This window comes from Podarcis cretensis, assembly GCF_951804945.1.
Source record: "Podarcis cretensis genome assembly, chromosome: 1".
Classification (NCBI taxonomy): domain Eukaryota; kingdom Metazoa; phylum Chordata; class Lepidosauria; order Squamata; family Lacertidae; genus Podarcis; species Podarcis cretensis.
This window is the reverse complement of record NC_137170.1, coordinates 67463974-67485781: the sequence shown is the minus strand read 5'-3', so window position 1 is coordinate 67485781 and position 21808 is coordinate 67463974. Positions and strand designations below refer to the sequence as shown.

Below are 21808 nucleotides of genomic sequence, written 5' to 3'. Positions count from 1 at the left end.
GGCCCAGGGAGAGAGGGAAAAATAGTGGAAGTGAACAGCTAGCTTCGCAAATGGTGTAAACAGGAACGGTTTGGATTCTTAGATCACGGACTGCAGTTTCTTGAAGATGGACTTCTGGCAAGCGATGGGCTGCACCTCACAACGGTTGGCCAAGCATGCAAAAGGAAGGGAGATAGTAGTAATGGGGGACTTCAATTACCCGGATATTTGTTGGATGTCAAACTCAGCCAAGAGCATAAGGTCAGACAGATTCCTCACTGGCCTTGCAGACAACTTCATTGTCCAGAAAGTGGGAGAAGCAACAAGAGGAACAGCCATTTTAGATCTGGTCCTAACCAATGTTGATGACCTGGTTAGTGGGGTAGAAGTGGAAGGATCATTAGGCACGAGTGATCATGCTCTTCTGAAGTTTACTATACAGCGGAAAGGAGCAGCCAAGCATACTAGGACTCAATTTCTTGACTTTAAGAAAGCCGACTTCATAAAACTTAGGGAAGTGCTGGGTGAGATCCCATGGACAGTAATACTAAAAGGAAAGGGAGTTCATGATGGCTGGGAGTTTGTTAAAAGGGAGATAGTAAAAGCACAACTTCAGGCAATACCAATGAGACGGAAACATGGAAGGTGCCTAAAGAAGCCAGGGTGGCTATCTAAAGAACTTTTAACTGAGTTAAGATTTAAAAAGGATGTGTACAAAAAATGGAAAAGGGGGGAAACCACCAAAGAGGAATTCAAACAAATAGCCAGCACGTGTAGACACAAAGTCAGAAAAGCTAAAGCACAGAATGAACTCAGGCTTGCTAGAGAGGTTAAAAGCAACAAAAAAGGCTTTTATGGGTATGTTCGTAGCAAAAGGAAGAACAAAGAAACAGTGGGGTCACTCAGAGGAGAAGATGGTGAAATGCAAACAGGGGACACAGAAAGGGCTGAACTCCTCAATGCCTTCTTTGCCTCAGTCTTCTCCGATAAAGAAAACAATGCCCGACCTGAAGAATTTGGAGCAAATGATTCAGCAGAGGAAACACAGCCCAGAATAACTAAGGAGATAGTACAAGAATACTTGGCTAGTCTAGATGTATTCAAGTCTCCAGGGCCAGATGAACTGCATCCAAGAGTATTAAAAGAACTGGCAGATGTGATCTCAGAACCACTGGCAGTCATCTTTGAGAATTCCTGGAGAACAGGCGAAGTCCCGGCAGACTGGAGGAGGGCAAATGTTGTCCCTATTTTCAAAAAGGGGGAAAGAGAGGACCCAAATAATTACCGCCCAGTCAGTCTGACATCAATACCAGGGAAGATTCTGGAGCAGATCATTAAGCAAACAGTCTGTGAGCACCTAGAAAGGAATGCTGTGATCACCAATAGTCAGCATGGATTTCTGAAAAATAAGTCATGTCAGACTAACCTGATCCCATTTTTTGACAGAATTACAACCCTGGTAGATGAAGGGAACGTAGTGGATGTAGCCTACCTTGATTTCAGCAAGGCATTTGACAAGGTGCCCCATGATATTCTTGTAAAGAAGCTGGTAAAATGACTGTGCTACCACTCAGTGGATTTGTAACTGGCTGACTGACCGAACCCAAAGGGTGCTCATCAATGGTTCCTCTTCATCCTGGAAAAGAGTGACTAGTGGGGTGCCATAGGGTTCTGTCTTGGGCCCGGTCTTATTCAACATCTCTAGTGTGACGCACACTAGAGCATAGCAGGCCATAATCCCAGTTACACAGCAAATTACGATTTATTTGTTCTGACAGGCAGTGTCAAAACATGGACAATCCCATCACAAACGTACTCTTGTGAATATTTTTTGATGTTTCACAGTTTCCCTCACCTTGGCAAAGGAGCACACTATATTTCAGTCGATAGATAGGGTATTTATTACATCATAAGCATTACAATCCTTGATTTCTATATTTGTGATCTGGCAGATAGCGTATTCATTCAGCAGGGGCTGCTTTTATTCAGTCCCTAACGTAGAATTTACCCTTTTCTTTCTTGCAACTGCTGCACTGTAGGCCACCATTGAAAAGGCCAAGACCAGGGATCACCAACCATGCACCCATAGGTGCACCTACACACACAGTGGCAGGATCTGCACGGTCCCCTGGATGCCTCCCCAACCACTGAAATTAGGTTTGAAAGAAGCATTGTACTGCAGCCAACAGAATACACTGTAGTGTGGGCTTGACTGTGATGTGGCCTGGTGTTAATTCACAAAGCCCTAAACAACTTGGGTGCAAAGGACCTTAAGGACCATCAGATCCTTATGCTTTGCTTCAGCTGCTGAGCTCTTCTGATGGGGCACTGTTGGTGGACATATTTTCCCAAGACTGTTTTTGTCAACATAAGTGCTAGAAAGTGGTTTAAATAACGAAAGAAAGCTGAGGCTTTTAGGATACAGATGCCTGTTCTAAGCTTGGTTGATATGGTATGACTGCAGAATTGTATCATATCAGCAGAATCAATAAAATATTGTGGGTTTCCTTTTCCCTTTTTGTTATTTACCTTTATACTAACAAAATGTGTGGAAGGCTCGACAAGATTGTAAGGAGCCGTCTTGTATTGTCAGATCAACAATCTACTTATCAACGACTTGGATGATGGACTCAAGGGTATCCTAATCAAATTTGCAGATGACTCCAAACTGGGAGGGCTGGCTAACACCCCAGAAGACAGGATCACACTTCAAAACGACCTTGACAGATTAGAGAACTGGGCCAAAACAAACAAGATGAATTTTAACAGGGAGAAATGTAAAGTATTGCACTTGGGCAAAAAAAATGAGAGGCACAAATACAAGATGGGTGACACCTGGCTTGAGAGCAGTACATGTGAAAAGGATCTAGGAGTCTTGGTTGACCACAAACTTGACGTGAGCCAACAGTGTGACGCGGCAGGTAAAAAAGCCAATACAATTCTGGGCTGCATCAATAGGAGTATAGCATCTAGATCAAGGGAAGTAATAGTGCCACTGTATTCTGCTCTGGTCACACCTCACCTGGAGTACTGTGTCCAGTTCTGGGCACCACAGTTCAAGAAGGACACTGACAAACTGGAACGTGTCCAGAGGAGGGCAACCAAAATGGTCAAAGGCCTGGAAACGATGCCTTATGAGGAACGGCTAAGGGAGCTGGGCATGTTTAGCCTGGAGAAGAGGAGGTTAAGGGGTGATATGATAGCCATGTTCAAATATATAAAAGGATGTCACATAGAGGAGGGAAAAAGGTTGTTTTCTGCTGCTCCAGAGAAGCAGACACGGAGCAATGGATCCAAACTACAAGAAAGAAGATTCCACCTAAACATTAGGAAGAACTTCCTGACAGTAAGAGCTGTTCGACAGTGGAATTTGCTGCCAAGGAGTGTGGTAGAGTCTCCTTCTTTGGAGGTCTTTAAGCAGAGGCTTGACAACCATATGTCAGGAGTGCTCTGATGGTGTTTCCTGCTTGGCAGGGGGTTGGACTCGATGGCCCTTGTGGTCTCTTCCAACTCTATGATTCTATGATGATTCTATGATTCTATGATCTGGGCATCATGCTAACGCATAGTTTAGCATGGTGAGAACCAGTCAAAGTAAGACTCAGGCTAGTATGCTCCTCCCTCCCTGTCTACCACAACTTCAGAAGCTTTCAAAGCAATTTTGAACTTAGCTTGTGAATATTAACCACAGTTTGATCGCAGTTTGTTGGTTCAAACAACACAACAAGCTGTAGTTAAGCAGAAACAGTGAATGCTTCCAAACACCTCTTTGAATCTACGCCTGAGGCAAGCTGCGGCTCATTCATATAATGCTAAATTACTGTTTAGCATGATATCCACAGATCACTAATAAATGCTGGTTTTTTTAAAGCCAACTTGACTTTTAGGGCTCTCCCACACTTCCACTTGTCCTTCTGCTTTCCAACAGGAAGACCCGCTGCTTGCCATTGAATCAGAACAAGAATCAATCCGTTTTTCTGCAGATTGACATTTGTTCCAATTATGAGGTAAACAGCAGTTTTTCCTGGGGAAAGCAGTGGGAGAAATGGAAAAACCACTCAGATCTGTGCCTAGAAAGCACAGGACAAGTGGAAGATCGGACCCACATGACAAGCAGATATGCGGACAAGCTCTTACTCTGCTTATTTTAAGTACAGTAAGTTAATTTCTATTTGATAAAGCCAACTTGGGTTATTCATCTCAAAACTAATCTAGAACATTTCTCTTCTCCCATGACTTTGACTAAACAATCTAGGGCCTTTTAAACTGGGGTGGGGGGATATTGTTTTCTTTGTTATGTATTTTTGTGTTTTCATACTATAAACTGCCCTGTGATCTTTGGATGAAGGGAGGTATAGAAATTTAATATGAGGAGGATGATAATGAGGATGAAAACTGAACATCATTCACACAGCCCAGCAGAATCTTCGAGCCACTACATGAAGTATGTGATGGCCAGAAGAGAAACTCCCTAAAGTCCAAATTCTGGCATTTCAACAACAGTTCTGAGTATAACACATATAAGTGTTCACTTACAGGCCTTGGCAAACTGTACTGATACACTTCTGGTCTATAGGTAGGCACCCACTGTATTCCTCCTCTGGGTCGAGACATAGTACCAGGAGCACTGGTCACAACTTCAGAGTATGGCAACTGCTGTGTAGAACTGTAAGCATCTTGCTGCCTGCTCTGTCCTCCATGACCTGCTGAGGCCAAACTAAAGGCTTCTTCCAGTAGCATGTGCATCTGTTGTCTGACTTCATCAATGGATGGCTGGGAACTCAGAGTCGAAGTCTCTGAATGGCCTTTTGCTTGATGAGCTCTGTTATAATTTCGGGGCTCATTGACACGGTCAACATTTGTTTCTTCTATCATTTCAGGCTCAGTCTGTTGGATATAATAGAGAATGTTGGGCAACTGTGCAAAAGGGTGGGGGGTTAATTCAGTAAAAATCCTGTCTATGTCTAGGTCATAAGAAGTGATTATATTTGACTTTCATAAAGTGTTAAATTTTCTTTATCAACCTCATTTGGCCCATCAACATAATGGACAGCTATTTCAGAAACCATGAAATGGTTGTCTTTACCACATGTGTTATTCAGCTGTTCAATGGCTAGAGAATTGGTTGTAGAATCATGTCATAAATGAAGTCAGAGGGGCAAATAACTCCAACACTCCCAGTGCTTGCCTGCCTTTCTCCCTCCCTCTCCAGCTCTACTTCTAGAGATCCATTTCAGTCAGAATGACCCCTTCCCATCACTGGTACATAAGTTATTTCTGTCCTCTCACAGCTCCTCTGCAGCTTCCTGTGTCAGCATATGCACTGTGAGTGGACCGTTCCATCTCCCCAGTTGTGCTAGTGTAACACGAGCACAGACTGCAAAGTTTCATAGTCCTATAAGCAAGTTCTGAACAAGATATATATCATTTTCACCCACAGTGTGATTTAATTTGACAACTCAGTTCAGCACTCTATTCAGTCTTCTATGAGGTGCTCAATATTAGAGGATAATGTATATATTTAATAAATTATGTTAGGCAAGTTACAAACATACGGCAAACTCTCATTTGTGGGTGGGGAGGATTGCACTCAAAATACCTGTTTGCCACTTCTGTTACCTACGTGGGGAACTGGGAGTTGCTTGCACAGAGGCTGTTGGTGGGGGAGCACTGGACTTGAAAATTACTTTATACATGTAAATAGGCTAAACATGCAAGCAGTCTTTCAGCTAGGCACAAGGATCCATTTATACTACTAAATATTAAAAGATGCTCTGCAAATAGCATCTGCCATCTGCTCCTCATGTAGGCCTAAAAACATTTTGTACTATTTGCTTGCATTAATATTTTAAATTGTAAACTGCCTTAGGAGAAAGGCAGTATATAAATGCAAGCCATAAATAAATAAAGCACACACCTCCACTCCCCCTGCAAAATTGTTTCACTTCACTTTTGTATCATGCTTCTGTTGCCAAAAGGAAAGCCAAAGGAAGCTAACAACATACCAAAACAGTCTTTTACAAAAGGGAAACAGCTACCAGGAAAGAGTGAGTCAGAGAAAAGCTGCCTCTATCGAGCATTTTATCAGTAATTTTTCTAAAAGCCCCTTTTCCACCTGAAGCAGTTAAATTTAAAAACAGATTTAAAATAGGCTGTCCCTTTAAATTTCTGTTGCAGTGAAGCACACTAGAGCATAGCAGGCCATAATCCCAGTTACACAGCAAATTACGATTTATTTGTTCTGACAGGCAGTGCCAAAACATGGACAATCCCATCACAAACGTACTCTTGTGAATATTTTTTGATGTTTCACAGTTTCCCTCACCTTGGCAAAGGAGCACACTATATTTCAGTGGATAGATAGGGTATTTATTACATCATAAGCATTACAATCCTTGATTTCTATATTTGTGATCTGGCAGATAGCGTATTCATTCAGCAGGGGCTGCTTTTATTCAGTCCCTAACGTAGAATTTACCCTTTTCTTTTCTTGCAACTGCTGCACTGTAGGCCACCATTGAAAAGGCCAAGACCAGGGATCACCAACCATGCACCCATAGGTGCACCTACACACACAGTGGCAGGATCTGCACGGTCCCCTGGATGCCTCCCCAACCACTGAAATTAGGTTTGAAAGAAGCATTGTACTGCAGCCAACAGAATACACTGTAGTGTGGGCTTGACTGTGATGTGGCCTGGTGTTAATTCACAAAGCCCTAAACAACTTGGGTGCAAAGGACCTTAAGGACCATCAGATTCCTTATGCTTTGCTTCAGCTGCTGAGCTCTTCTGATGGGGCACTGTTGGTGGACATATTTTCCCAAGACTGTTTTTGTCAACATAAGTGCTAGAAAGTGGTTTAAATAACGAAAGAAAGCTGAGGCTTTTAGGATACAGATGCCTGTTCTAAGCTTGGTTGATATGGTATGACTGCAGAATTGTATCATATCAGCAGAATCAATAAAATATTGTGGGTTTCCTTTTCCCTTTTTGTTATTTACCTTTATACTAACAAAATGTGTGGAAGGCTCGACAAGATTGTAAGGAGCCGCCTTGTATTGTCAGATCAACAATCTACTTAGATTGTAAGCACCTTGAGCTTTTGGGAAAGGGCATGTGCCTGAGTGAATGTTTAAAATGAACAAACTGTTGTTATTCAAGCTTGACTTCAGGAACTGCCTTTCCCATGCCTTCTACTGAAGTGAATATATGATTAAAAAAAACCCTGAAACCTGAAGACCAAAACTGCATAAAATCAGTTCTAGCCGTTGCTAAAATGGAAGTAGCTATTAACAGTGCTTTTTATGGGGGGGAGGGGCGCATACCCCTAAACATTTTGTGAATATAAGTTTGGCCTCATTGAGGGGCAGTATTTTAATATGAGTAGGAAAATGAGAGTACCCCTAAAGTTTTTTGGGGTTTTTTTGAAAAAAGCACTGGCTATTAAGCACTTTCACACTAGGTAGATTGTTTTGCTAGGACCATTCTAATGTTTGCTACGCTTCCAACGCAACTTGTAGTGAATGAATTTTGCATGCACATACATCATATCCACTGTTGCGGATACCACGCCTTTGTCTCTCTCGTGTAACAAGTAGATCCATCTCAGTTTCTCCTGGACTTGGACTGTTCAAAGACTGCCTGCTTCGGTAAACAGAGTTCTTCATTTGTTGCCTGCAGAAGAATAAAGTATTTAAATGAGGCCAGTATTGTTGTTGTTGTTGTTGTTGTTGTTGTTGTTGCCTACAACAATTTATTACCTGCCCTTCACCCCAAGGTCCCAAGTTGCAATAATTGAAACATGAGACTAAGAACACTTTAAAACAACTTAAAATTACAGAAATAAGGCATGTCCTAAAAATATACACATCAGGTGTAAAAAGCCAGAGTAAAGAGGTACATCTTCCATAGTAGGATGTCGGTTCAGTCTTTATGCTCTGAGTTCTGAAAAAAATATTCTAAATCATCAATTCCCACTCATCTCCAAGCTAAGTGGCTACACAGATACACACCCATGCATATTCAGTTACACATTGGCAGTCATCAAGTCAAATTATATATTGATTGCTTCAATGAAGACCAAAGATTGAAGCACTTGGAAACAAACAACTAGAATTTATTAGACAATGTACTCCAAACAAATACTGAAATGCTTCTTCTTTGTGAAGATTTATGTATAACTCTGCAATTTCAAACTGATGTAACTACACACCAGTTATTTCTTTATTCATTTCCATATCAATAATAACCTGCAATAATGATGGACTTGCCCGATGTGCTTGAAAATCATCCAATGCATATTCATACTGTCTCACATACGTTAGCGAACCATTCAGCTAGGTGCCAACCTTTTTCAGCACAGTATTCCAAACCCTTAGCAACTGCATTGTTGGACTGAAGTCTGATCACCCAAAGACAGGGACTAACACATGATCACGGCATGTGAATGAAAAAAACCTGATGTGCAAAATTAGCAAACAAAAGGACAAAAAGGGTAACTGGGTGGTGGCTTTTCCTTAAGCAATCTGCCTGCCAGAGACTCGTGGATAGTTCATGTCACACTCAAACTGATTCCTTGCTAGCACACTGTAAGCATTTCAAAATCCTCTACAGTGGTACCTTGGGTTAAGTACTTAATTCGTTCTGGCGGTCTATTCTTAACCTGAAACTGTTCTTAACCTGAAGCACCACTTTAGGTAATGGGGCCTCCTGCTGCTGCTGCGCTGCCACTGCACGATTTCTGTTCTCATCCTGAAGCAAAGTTCTTAACCCGAGGTAATATTTCTGGGTTAGCGGAGTCTGTAACCTGAAGCATCTGTAACCTGAAGTGTATGTAACCCGAGGTACCACTGTACAGAGTCAACCTTCTTAAAAACTGCTACGTTTGTTTTAAGAAATAGCATTCAAGAAACAATACACTTCTAATAACACAGTTCGTAACACAGTTCATACTAGCCTTAACCAACCTAGTGTCCCCCAACTGTTTTGGACTACAACTCCCATCAGCCCCAGATCTAGCACAAAAGAACCAGTCCTAAATTTCCCATATCTTGTTATCTCCAGTGCTTTTTTTCTGTGGGGACGAAGGAGTAGGCATAGCCCTAAACATTTCGTGAATCTAAGTTTTGCCTCATTGAGTTGCAGCATTTCAATACGAGTAGGAAAATGAGAGTACCCCTAAACATTTTTTTTTAGAAAAAAAGGCACTGGTTATCACTATACCGTCAGTACACATAGTCCATAAAGAACATCAATAAGTAGCATCATTTAATCTGAAGCTCTCCAGTTATTTCTAAGGAAATCAAGCAATTGTCCCACAGCTATGACAGAGCTCTATGCTGTGGAAACGGATGATGGATGCAGGAAAGGTGCCCATTTTTCTCTGTGACACAAATTTGACAATAAACCAGACTAACAATGAACATCTATCAGATGACTCACTGGGGGCAGAAAATAAGCAAGACAGAAGCTAAGATAAAAGTGGGAAGCAGAGTTTCTGACCTACTTCGTAGCTGAACAGCAGGTCTGAAGGCCAGAGTGGGGCATCTACATAGACCATGAGTGCAAATTATAATGCTGATGGGTCTTGAAGGCTCTAGAACAGGCATCCCCAGACTTGGCCCTCCAGATGTTTTGGGACTACAACTCCCATCACCCCTAGCTAACAGAACCAGTGGTCAGAGATGATGGGAACTGTAGTCCCAAAACATCTGGAGAGCATAGTTTGGGGGTGCCTGCTGTAGAATCATATTTCCTAATGCCTTTGGGAGGGGCTTTACTTTTCCATGCTCTAGTGCATGAACAAAACACTATTATTATTATTTTGCTTTCAACAGAAAGAGAATAACCTAACTAGCATATTGTCACATTTGTTTAGTATCATGAGACCTGTAGAGAGATCTTAGTGGGACTGGTCTGAGGTGAGGGAGAAAAATGTGGAAATGCTAGAATTTTCATCCATTCATTGCAAATGTATAGAGTCATTTATTTAAGAATTTAGTACCACAAAATCCTCAACCTTGAAACATTAATCTGCATACAGAAAGGCAGAATACTAGGTTGTAAAAAAGTACAACTAATCACAAGTTTAATACAACAACTTTTTCCTCAGATTAGTTCGCTTTGTCTGCCACTGTCTCTGCCGTCACCTATTGCCGGTCTCCTTGCCTTTCGCCCTCCCAGTTCCAATGGGCACCAGCCACTACTAAAACGGTATACTACTAAAACAGCGGCAAACCCAAGGGAGTGGAAGAAAATGAGGAAGTTTGTCTCTATACCTAAACTGATTCATTTAATTAGATTCAGGGGGCAAGCAACAGGATAACTTTATAATACACTGAAGATACACTGTGGAGGGAAGAAAGTGCATCTTATAGAGCGAAAAATACGGTAAGCAATGAGCGCAAACTTTTAAGCAATTGAGATATGTGCTGATGGCAGTCTGTCCTTATTGACAATCTAGCCATAGCATTTTGTAGCAGCTGGAGTTTTTGGACCAGGCACAAGGGCAGCCCCAAATAGAGGGTGTTACAATAGTCAAGACTTGAGGTTACTAGTGCATTAATCATCTTACCCAGGCTATCCTTGTTCAAGAATGAGCTTGGTCAGTAAATGGCTAATAAACTTGGGACAGGAGGAACCTCCAGGGTTGCTTCCAGAAGACCTGCCCCAATATGTTTTCAGCGAGGCTAGACAAAATTGTGTCAAGCAAGCATTGTCCTACATTTTCCTCCAGTACGTTTCCCCCATCACTTTACCTTTCCTAAAAAAACAAAAAAAGCCCAATCCTCTAAGGAACTGGGTTTGTTGAGCAAGACCTCAAATCTACTTTAATTGTGCAATTGGAATTTCCCAGTCTGTGAATCAATCCCACCTGAAATAGCAACACTCTGCAAAGGGGTTTCAGGGAGCTTCCAGCTTCCACAAATCCCTTAATTGGGTAGAATTTGTGTTGCACTTCCCCCTTCTATCTTCTAGGGAAAGGGGCTAGAAATATGGAAGGAAGGAGGCAAGGAGGCAATTCAGGTAGGTGGTATGATTTTTTTCTAAGGGAATAAAGTCTCTAGAGTTCCCCTGTAGCTACCGTTAGAGGACAGAGGGGCGAGTTAATTCCAGGGGGCAGAACTGCCTGCAAACCCAAGGCAAACTGCTGTCAGAATGCACTGTTGTGTAGGCTGTCACCTCTTTTTCCCAAAGAACTACTGGAGCCAGGGACAGGGCAGCTTAACATGTCCCTCCCTATGCGAGGTACAGCAGGGTGGGACTGACACTGGCCCTACACTTCTGTGATTAAAAGATTACACTGTTTTCAGATTATTTTAGGCAGATTCACACCCTTGACCTAATTGTGAAACTATTAAGGAAGGGGAGGGGGGAATCAAGAACAGTACATATAATGAGCAGTCTTTGTGAAATTGCCCTGAGATTGCCAATTAGCTGATTTAAGGAAGATTCACTAATGAGAAGGGAGGTATCAACATGAACAACTGGCACAAGCATAGGTTAGTCATTGTCGACAGGGAATACAACTGCAGCATTTTAAAACACTGACTACGTGACGAACAATACTCTGAGGAATCTATAGGGCTGGGGACCTGGTCCATGTACAACTCAGTTTATTTAATACCACTGATAATTTGTAAATGTTTTTAGAGTGATGTTATACAAAAATATGAATGCGCGAAGGCCAGTGTGTGAATAATTTATTTGGTGACAGTTTTATTTCTTCACATTTTGAAGTACCAAGCCAAGAGGGAATAGTAACAGTAGCTGCAGAGGAGGAATACGGAGGAAAATATTCCTAATGTCTTTATGATTTAACCTATAGATGTTGTATACTGTTTTACAAAGAGCAAATATGCAGAATTTTAAGATCTAATTGATTAAAATCTGAACTTCTCTACTAAGTAAACATGATAAAATACCTGTAATTTAATACCCTTCTGCAAAAGGTGGGTATTACTAACCCATAATGACATCCAATCCTGAATAACGTCTGAATTTGTGAATATTCCCTACCCACAAACACACAAAAAAACCTTTTTCACTATTTCTCTAAAACAACAAATAAAACATTAAAAATCATGGAACACACACACCATGGCCTCTTTCTACATTGTGCAACAGCAAGCAAATCCCAGAGTACATAATAAAATTTACTGGCTCAATAGTAAAACTTCATGCTAAATATGCGTTAAGGATTTCTTGTTCCTTTGATACTTTCTAACCTTCCAGTCATGATTCCAGGGCTATATCACTTCCACTGTGTACATTAATATAACATTTCTGCCTGCTTCATTTATATTCCTAAAATAGCCTATGCTAATAGAAGAAGCTACTGTATAATTCAAACTTTATCTTATCTTCTACTATGCATATGTAACAATTCCACTTGCCTCCTCCACTGGAGACCTGTACAAAGCCCTAATGTCCCAGCAATGGCACCAGACCAACCAATCAAGAATCTTTCTTCTTTGCTGACCTGAATGGCCTTAGAATTATGTTTCTCTGGCGCTTACTTTCTTTTTTATTTAATTTTAGCCAGGCTCCAATTTACATAAAAGCTGTTGGAGCTCACCATTCTTTATATACCAAAGATATTCCAGAAACCATACGCTACATTTCCCTTGACTTCTCTGCACAGGCGTTGCAGGCAGATCTAAGCAGAGAGCCCTGTATCTCAGGTACTGATTGAGGGATACCTATATGGGCTGGAGGAAGAACTGCAAACAATTCCAGGTAGAAAAATCACTTAACAGTTCCTAATCCCTCTTGGTCTGAGAAAACAGGTGACAATAGAGTAACAGTTCAGTTCTTATTGCTCTTGAGCAGAAAAGCTCTTTCTATACACTTCTGCTTGCTTGACGGACAATGGATGGGAATTTTTGTTCCAAAACTTGCAATTTCTAATTGGCAGCTGGGTGTCAGAGAGAAAATGATATTTTCTTTCTAAGCCTTGCATAGTAGAACTGAGCATTCTGTATGACATCCACACAACTTCCGACTTTCTATGTGCTGGAGTCTTTCTGCTTATCTTACAGTCAAAAGCCCATGAAGGACAGCCGCAATAAAAAAATTAATGGCCAGCATAAAAGTTAATGGTTCTTGTTTATTACAATACTAAGAGACACCAGCACAACTATCTGTCCTTATAAGAATAAGTACTGTATACTGAACTAAGAAAGCAACAAATTCAGATGGGGAACATTAAGAAAATACAGAAAATTCCAACAGAGGCCACATATTACCTCTTGTGTTTTAATACAAAGCCATTAATAATTTATTAATTACATCAAAAAATGAGGGGGGGGCAATGCAATCCACAGAATCACCTATCTAAAGCAGGGTTTCCTGTTCCTGCTAGCTAGGGATGATGGGAGTTGTAGTCCCAAAATAGCTGGAGACTCAAATTTTGGAAACCCTGCTCTATAAAAATAGGGTTCAGCATATACTCGACCGTTCTTTTTCAGAGAAATGTATGACTCTGTTCATATAACAACAATTACGTCCCTAAAAAGTATTTGACTGCTAACATAGGCAAAAAAGGAGAAGTCATTAGTTTGTAACATCAGCATTTGAAAGTTGCTGCACTGTCATCTATTTTTCCAACATCCACAGTACTGTATGTAGCGCAGCACACTCCAGGCAGACCACCATCCCTCTCCTGCTGTCAAGAGATAATAGTAATTCTGAGGTCTGATCAATAGGCAGGAAAAAAGAGAATGTTATCCCAACAGCCATATTGCTTCTCAACTCTTTTATTATCATATTACAGCTTAATACATTCATAAATAAAATACCAATCATCTCAAGGAAATGGCAAATCACTAAACAGGGGAAAGATGGCAGATATGGGAACATTCTTCATGCGCAAAAAAACCTTGTCACTTCATGCTGCCATTCTGCCAATTGACACTACTCCTCACGACTTGCCTTTTTATGGTAGAGGTGGAAATGATGAGGGAAATGACAAAAATATATACCAAATACTCACCTGTTTTTGGGTTCTACAAACGGAGAAGATCCATCCGTATCAGCATCCAAAATATGATCTATTTCATTTTGTGCTTTTTCATACATCTTTTTTCTGTCCACTAAGCCCTTGTTATTATCAACTTGGGGAAAGTCATAATAGCCTTTTCGCTTGGCTTTCAGGCGTAATTTGTTGCGATAGTGCTCTATATCAGATTTCTGCTTCAAGGCTTTGTTAACCTGACAAACAAAAAATACTTATTATAATCAAATATATTCGTTCAGTTTAACCCTCTGATTAAGGCTTGTTGACTTTTGGCCAATTATTTTATAGCCTATAGATTATGTATGAGTAGGCATTTAAGTTTCCTTTTTGGTAGAACTGGCAACTATCCCTAGATGAAACCTCAGGCAGTAGTGTCTAATCCATAGTTTACAATGGTGATAAAAATGGGACACTATCCTCAACTACCTATGCCAGACCTCAGCATCAGGCAAATCTCAAAATAACAAGGAAATCTGACAGTTCTCCTACATTCAACTCCCAGCTCACTTCTGCAAATCATGTTAACAGTCTACTCACATTGGCAGTGAAATGTCATAGCAATGAATGCATGCAAGATCACTGCTCTAAGTGCCTATAATGGAAAATCGTACATTGCAAGTTTTTTTCCAGGTTATGGAAGAAGAACCTCAAACTCATCTGTGTTCATTACCATTACTAACATGAGCAGACCACATGTGTGAGCAGTGATTTACAGCAGGGAGTAGGCAGCTGACTGTGGGGAATTTCAATCTGTTTTATTTATAACAGCATTCACTTTAGCCAATGAAAATGTGAGTTCATGATCTGGATTGGCTCTTATCACAATGTGCAGTAATGTGAAGATGTAACTAGCCCTTTCTCTATACTGAGAATAGACAAAATAGAGCTCTGCAGATGATGCTGAACTATAGCTCCCATCATCCCTGATTGTTGACCATGCTAGCTGTGGTTGATGGGGGGTACTATGTTGGCTACCCCTGCCCTATACCTTAGGCTATATCCCTCCAACCACAACTTTGCATCAGAAGTAAGTTTTTAAACAAATAGGTCTTTTATGTAAAGTATGCATTTATTGCACAAACAGGTCCTGCTGTATGGAACGCTGAATAAAATAAGGAAAGGCTGCCCCCTTTCCATTTCATTATGTGCAAATAGTGGGAATTTTCCCCTCTTGCAGGTCTTCAGTGTCAATTGACAAATATCAAATATACATCAGTTTAAATATGAATGTGGAAAGAAATATGGGGAGACCGGGGAGTCCTGGACTGGGTACACTCCCCTTGTCGGAGCCAAGTCTGTAACTTAGGAGTGCTCCTGGGTCCCACACTGTCACTCACTGGAGACTCAGGTGGCCTTTATGGGCTAGAAATGCCTTTCTCAACTACGGCTGGTTTGCCAGCTGCAGTCCTTTTGGGGCAGAGATGACATGGTCACGGTACTCTATGCTCTGCTAACTTCCAAGTTGGATTACTGCAATGTGCTTTACATGGGGCTGCCCTTGAAGACAACTGGGAAATTCCTGTATACTGGAGACTCAAGTGGCCAACTCTGACTCATTTGCCAGCTATGGCCTCTTTTGGACTAATGATTTGCTGCTGTAATCTATACTTCCGGGTCATGTGGCCAGCATGACAAAGCCGCTTCTGGCGAACCAGAGCAGCGCACGGAAACGCCATTTACCTTCCCGCCGGAGCGGTACCTATTTATCTACTTGCACTTTGGCGTGCTTTTGAACTGCTAGGTTGACAGGAGTAACTTACATTACTTTAAAGTTAAATGTACCGTAATTAAATATATATGGTGCTTCGATGGGGTGGGGGATTGTTGAATATTGACTGTTGCTCCTTGTACAAGTAAGTGAACGCAAGAAAATGTTTTTTGGGTGGAGAACTCACAAAACCACTGTTCTAAAACAGCTGCTTTGGTTGCTACTTCACTTCTGATCCCAATGCAAATTGCTCACCTATGTGTTTGTAGACCTGAAAAACTTAGGCCACCAAATATGTGATAATCACCTCCATCCCTGCACACATTCCTAAATTCTAAGATCAACAGAGGGGGCCCTCTTCATAGTTTTGCTGCTGTTCTTCTTCCATTTGTCATACATACTGAGTAGTATGACTATGGATAATTTTTGCATAAGGCAATACAAAAAGGATAAAATAACTTTTTGCATGATTTCACCATAATGAAATTACCCCACCTTAGCAGTCCCAAAAGGCAACAGAGGACACTCCCCCCTCTCTTTTTTTTCATCCTTCCCTTCAGAGATTGCAACCACAACCTGAATGATCTTTAGCTGACATTTTCCCCTTTCTTAGGCAGCTCCACATACAACCTGTCAACATCACAAGTCACAAAACATTCCCCACCAGGGGTTAGCTTTCCAACCAGTGTCAATCGGATCTGGTAGCCAAGTGCTCCTCTGAGCACTTGCTTTAAAGACCCGCCAATGCATAAATGATTACACAACTTTATTGGATATAATCTTACCTCTCCGTTAAGGACAGCGGTTTCCTGATTCCTGTCTGAAGATGTGTGTGCGGGAGGCAAAGCTACAGGCTTTATGGCAATCAACTGTACAGATCCAGAAGATGTGTCGAAGGGATCAATGGCAGACTTGGCAATGCTATCAAAGAGCATATCTCCCTCCTCTTCATCACTTATGGGCACTAAAACATATTAGGATTAAGTCAGCATATGGTTTGGGCATTTCAATTCTGAGTTGGTGAGGAGGAAAGTGAAAATGAATTGCATGTAATCTGGGGTCCCCAACATGTCCCTGTGAGTACCTCAACACCCCAGAAACAGATATACCTGCTACTCACCAAAGCCCTCTTGACCCTTCTCATTTTTAAAAAAATTAGTTTTGGCCTTTTATGGTTGTTTCATTGGGGGTTGTCTAATTTTTTGTCTATTTATTTTGGGGTAGGTGTGCATGTTTTGCCTGGGGGTTCTGGGTATCAATGGTTATTGTCAGTGAAATATGTATTTTTGGGTGGGGCCACAATGGTTTCGTGGATTTCAAAATGTGCCTCCATGCTCCAAAAAGGTTGGGGACCCCGGATTGTAATAAACACTTTCTGTATATGAGCCTCCGATATTTAAAATCACTGGCATTAGATTTCAAATCCAATGAATCTTTGGGGGGTTTTGTCATGCAAGGCATTATGATTTAAGCAGATACTTCAATAAAGGAGGGTTTATTTTAAAACAGGCTGTGCTGCTGAGCATACAGGTAAATCATATGAAACAAATGCATTAAACTCCAAACAATTAAGGGAGGTGTTGCATATGGAAGGTTAAACAATATTTTGTGACACTGAGTTGGCATAGCAATGTGTACAGTGTGGGGTATTTACAAACGGTAAATGGGTGAAATTCAATTGCATACGAGCCTTCAGGTGGTGCAATTAAAGTGAATTTGGTGCTCTTGTGCAACAAACCCTCTTTTTAAAAACAAAATGAAACAGACTTTTTGATGTTAGGAAAGTGATGAGTAAATGCACCGGAGAGTGTGCAACAACAATTGCTTGATGCAAAATCATATTATCTCCCTGTAAACAGATCATAACCAATATCATATACTACCTCCCAGCAAACTTTGTGGACACAATCAGGATGAATGCAAAATAAACTGGTCATCTGAATGCTATCCTAACAGGTACCTGCTAACTGGTTCAATGAGTCTTAGGCCTGATTCACATATCAAGATGATAGTGAATGAGTACCTCTACTACTACTACTTTCCTTGCATTCTCTCCCTCTCATCTCCTCCTCCGCAAGTGAGAGCAGAGAGAGAGAAAGCTTTCACTTTAAAAGAAACCTCTGATCCCAAATTCCGGTATGTACAATCTCAAGGAACTGTGGTTTGTTCTAACCACAGCTGGTCAAAACTACAGGTTCCAGACGCTAAGAAGAGAAGAGGAGGAAGGAGGAACAAGATAGCCACCCATGTATTTTGTTCCCCCTACATGCCCACCCACCCAAAAGTAGAGATCCTATCAAACTAGTTTAATTAATTCTGTTATGTAACCGAGTGATATTTGTGCTGTGTCCAGTATAATCAAAGAATAAATTACTGTCGGGCTGGCATTTTCAAACCTGTATTACCGAAGATTTAGTTCCTCTGAAAATTTATTGTTCTTTTAATTACTGTAAGAATTACAGTGCAAGTCAATTTATGCCATCAAGATATGAAGTTGGGCTGTTCCAACAATGCCTGCATTATACGTTCAGAGTGATCTGAAGCTCATGTACACACACAGGAAATAAGTGTCTATAGCAGCTGTGACAGGAACTTACTTAAATTGTTGAGAAGTATAAAGGTTATCTTAGGCTTCTTCTTATTAATTTCCTTATGGTTTGCAAAACTGTGCATAAAAAGTTCTCTTAGAAGCTTTTGGAAAAGAACTGCACATTTTTCTACAAATATATAGGAGATTGGGATGAAGAGTGGCACAGGTAGGCATTGCCAAATAGCTTTCTACCAATGGGGAGGGTATTTTTGTTCATTGAAATATGAAACTTAGCCTCCGTTTTACTTCAGTTTAACATTATTTCTTTAACAATACACAAATTGCATAATTTATAAAATAAATGACACATTACAAGAACAACAATGAGGCTTTCGGTCTAAGAAGCAGAAAAGCATATCATTATGAGGAGGACTTTCTCAGACTGGGGAAGGGTGATTTTCAGTGGCAGCTACAAATGCATAAAAGAGAAGGGATACTTGATGCAATTCAGGTAGTATGGAGATATTCCCAGCTTCCACGGAAAATTGTATTTCCCCCAGTCTGTGGGTTATTCAAATGTAGAAAATGGGAATTCTCACACTCATCTATTCTGCCAAATACAGGGCTTCTCTTTGTCTCTTACATTCCTGGCTCCAACTACAAATCCTCCCTTCCAAATCACAAAACAGAGCCTGCTCACATGTGTAAAGAACTCAACTTCATAACTTGTTTGACTTACAGCACAAGCCTAACCATGTTTGATCAGAAACAAACCCTATTGAAATCAATGGTGTTTACTTCCAGGTGAGTTTAGATTTCAGCCTTAGTTAGCTTGCAGTCAGTAGGCTCCTGTATCATTATATACAGTAGATTTCTATGAGTCAGGGAACCTGGGTTACGTTTGTATCAAATTCCATTTTTTGTCAATCACGAGAGCAATTACAATACCTTCTATCCCCACCTCTCTCATTCATACATACATGCACACACCATAAAGGCATGGCCAATACATGAGATAATAAAGTTCTGACACAATAGAATGGATTGTAGAATTTAGATTGGGGGGGGTGTCCATTTTTAAATCCACATACATATCCATTAAAAAGCCCTCCAGCAAAAGAAAAACTGGACAAGAAAAGGAAAAGGTTCCAGAAAGCTCTCTATCCGTTCTGCCATTTTTCTATTTGTAGTGAGCTGTTCTTTTTTTCTTTTTCTTTTCTCTATATGGGGAAGGTGTTCAAAACAATATTCTAATATTTTGACTGATCCATTCTACCACCTTGGGAACCTTTGACTTCATTATGCTGCACAGAGACTGAGCACATGTGATTGAAGATAAGTTTGACAAATGTTGACATTCCAAAAACCCAGATTTGCCCAATTTTTCACAGTTCATCTGTGAAATGTTTAGATAATGTGTTGTACCTATCAAGTTCAATTTTAGCTGTATTTTAAAAAATAAACTTTATTCTTACAGCATAATAGATGCACCTTATTCTTTTATGTTTTTCTCGCCCTTCTCTTTGTCCATGTTTTTTAGATTGAAAGCCTGTAAGATCTGAAAGCAGTGTCATTCAGTTGTACTTAGGTGTAGGTGCTATACAAATAATGAATATTATTGTACCATTATCATCATCTTCATCACTACCATCACAATCTAGGGTGCTTCACTCTTGGAGAAACTTTGACACAGTGATGCAAAATCCTTTTATTCTGGTCTGGGCAGCTACCTGAGAAAGTTAATGGAACCTAATGGAAGAAAAGAAATCCACTGGATTTCTTATAGCAGTATTGGTAGCATTTGCATGTGTGGAAGACAGATGTTGGCAACTGGAAAGTTTACCCAAGACAATAACATGGGGTAGGCTCCAAGGAAGAATTTAAGGGTCACAACTCAATCAAATGATGTTAATATATGTACAGAGTCCTTTCTGTTTCATTTTCTGTTTAGAAATTATACAGTCCATTTGACTGGCGATGTGCCAATTAACACAGAAAACTGCTGGGTGGGTGGGTGGGTGGGTGCTTTTTTGGGGGGTCCCCTTTCAAAAAGGCATGCAATTTCAAGGGCATTGAATCTGTTATATCTTCTTTTATGAAAACGTGCAGCATAATAGCATTTTCTAAATTATTTTCAGACTTTGTTTTACAGCACAATTCTATATATATGTCTGCTCAGAAGCAAGTTGCATTGAGTCCAATAGTGCTTACTCTCAGGGAGATGGTTACAGGATTGCTGCCTTATACTCTTATACCATTTCAGTTGTAGTAATTCATATGACTACTAAACCTGGAGGTCAGCGTAGTGATCTCTGGCCAAATCCATTTATCAGAGACTGTAGATGTTATCTCTAAGCCTATTCTTAAACCCATTAAAGCTACTTTGGGGCTACATTCCTGTAAATGGAATCTTAACTGTTGTAACTACCATAGTCTTCAACATACATTTGTTGACAACCACAGAAACTGAAAAGTACTAGAGATCCCAGATGCTGTTATTCATTCACACATTATTTCACTCACTTGAATGATACAGTTCCCATGAGTGCAAAAAAGTATTCATCACAACATATGAACAGATTATATTGGATAAGGGATAAAGAAGAAAATAACTATGTCAAGGCAGTAGTCCTATAAAAACTAAAACTGCAATCCTAATCTCGTTAACCTGAGATCAGGTCCCACTGAATTCAATGGGATTTACTTCTGAGTAGATCTAGTTAGGGCTACAACTACCTGCAGAATTCAGTAAACATGTACAAGACTGGGCTACACTTCTTTGGGTATAAAATGACCAGACATCACCATGACAATAGTAAACACATCCTAATAATGTGTTTTATGTGTTTCCTATCCTGTTCTCTAAAGACTTGATTTGAATCGACCACATACATAATAAGCAAGCCCAGTTCCTTCATTTAGTCAGAATCCTGCTCTTTGATTATTTTTTTCAACGTTATATGTCATGTTTCAGCACAAACTTTCAAGCTAGCCTTAAAATACAGCCTCAACACATATCTTAAGAAGAAAACAACGCCAAAATTAATTATTTAAATGTGAGCCTTAAACTATGATAATACTGTATAAGAAAGCTGGAAAAGGAATTTCTCTCATCCTTGGAACAGAATACTTGTTCGGTAAATGTCACTTAAATTACAAATCTGACTTTATTCTTGTGTTTCATCTCACTGACACATGAGCGATAAAATCAAGATGTGGTTTACAAATGTTGGAAAAGTTAAGCTGTCATTTAGATGGCAATGAACTGTAAGCAAACACTGTGGGCAGTTTTATGTTTGGTCTTATCTATCTCTTTCACAGTGACTTCACAAAGTTTGCTCAGAAGAATCTGATTAAGCTCCACAATCATCAACATGTAAATCACCAATAGGCTCTCACAAGTGCATGGAGCCTATTATGGGGCTGGGGCAAAATACTGGATTGCCCACATTTCACCATAATTTCACAAAATACTATCTTGACAGCAGAAAGTACAGCATGTTCAGAATTTTGAAATGCACTTGAATAAACTGCGGCAAACTTAATTCTAAAGGCCTTCACTTAAAACTGTGGA

At 40.3% G+C, this 21808-nt stretch overlaps 1 protein-coding gene across 4 annotated transcripts in view; it reads right to left on the bottom strand.

Annotated features, from left to right (window-relative positions):
- The window catches only part of KIAA1549L (KIAA1549 like), a 144055-nt gene that overhangs the window by 19790 nt on the left and 102457 nt on the right, over positions 1-21808 (bottom strand). For all 4 annotated transcript variants that reach the window (XM_079977128.1, XM_079977129.1, XM_079977130.1 and 1 more), the window contains 4 exons: positions 16490-16668; positions 13973-14190; positions 7524-7653; positions 4516-4866 (listed from right to left, as the gene is read on the bottom strand). In XM_079977128.1, the coding sequence (XP_079833254.1) occupies positions 4516-4866; positions 7524-7653; positions 13973-14190; positions 16490-16668 (878 nt within the window). The remainder of the gene's footprint in view (positions 1-4515; positions 4867-7523; positions 7654-13972; positions 14191-16489; positions 16669-21808) is intronic.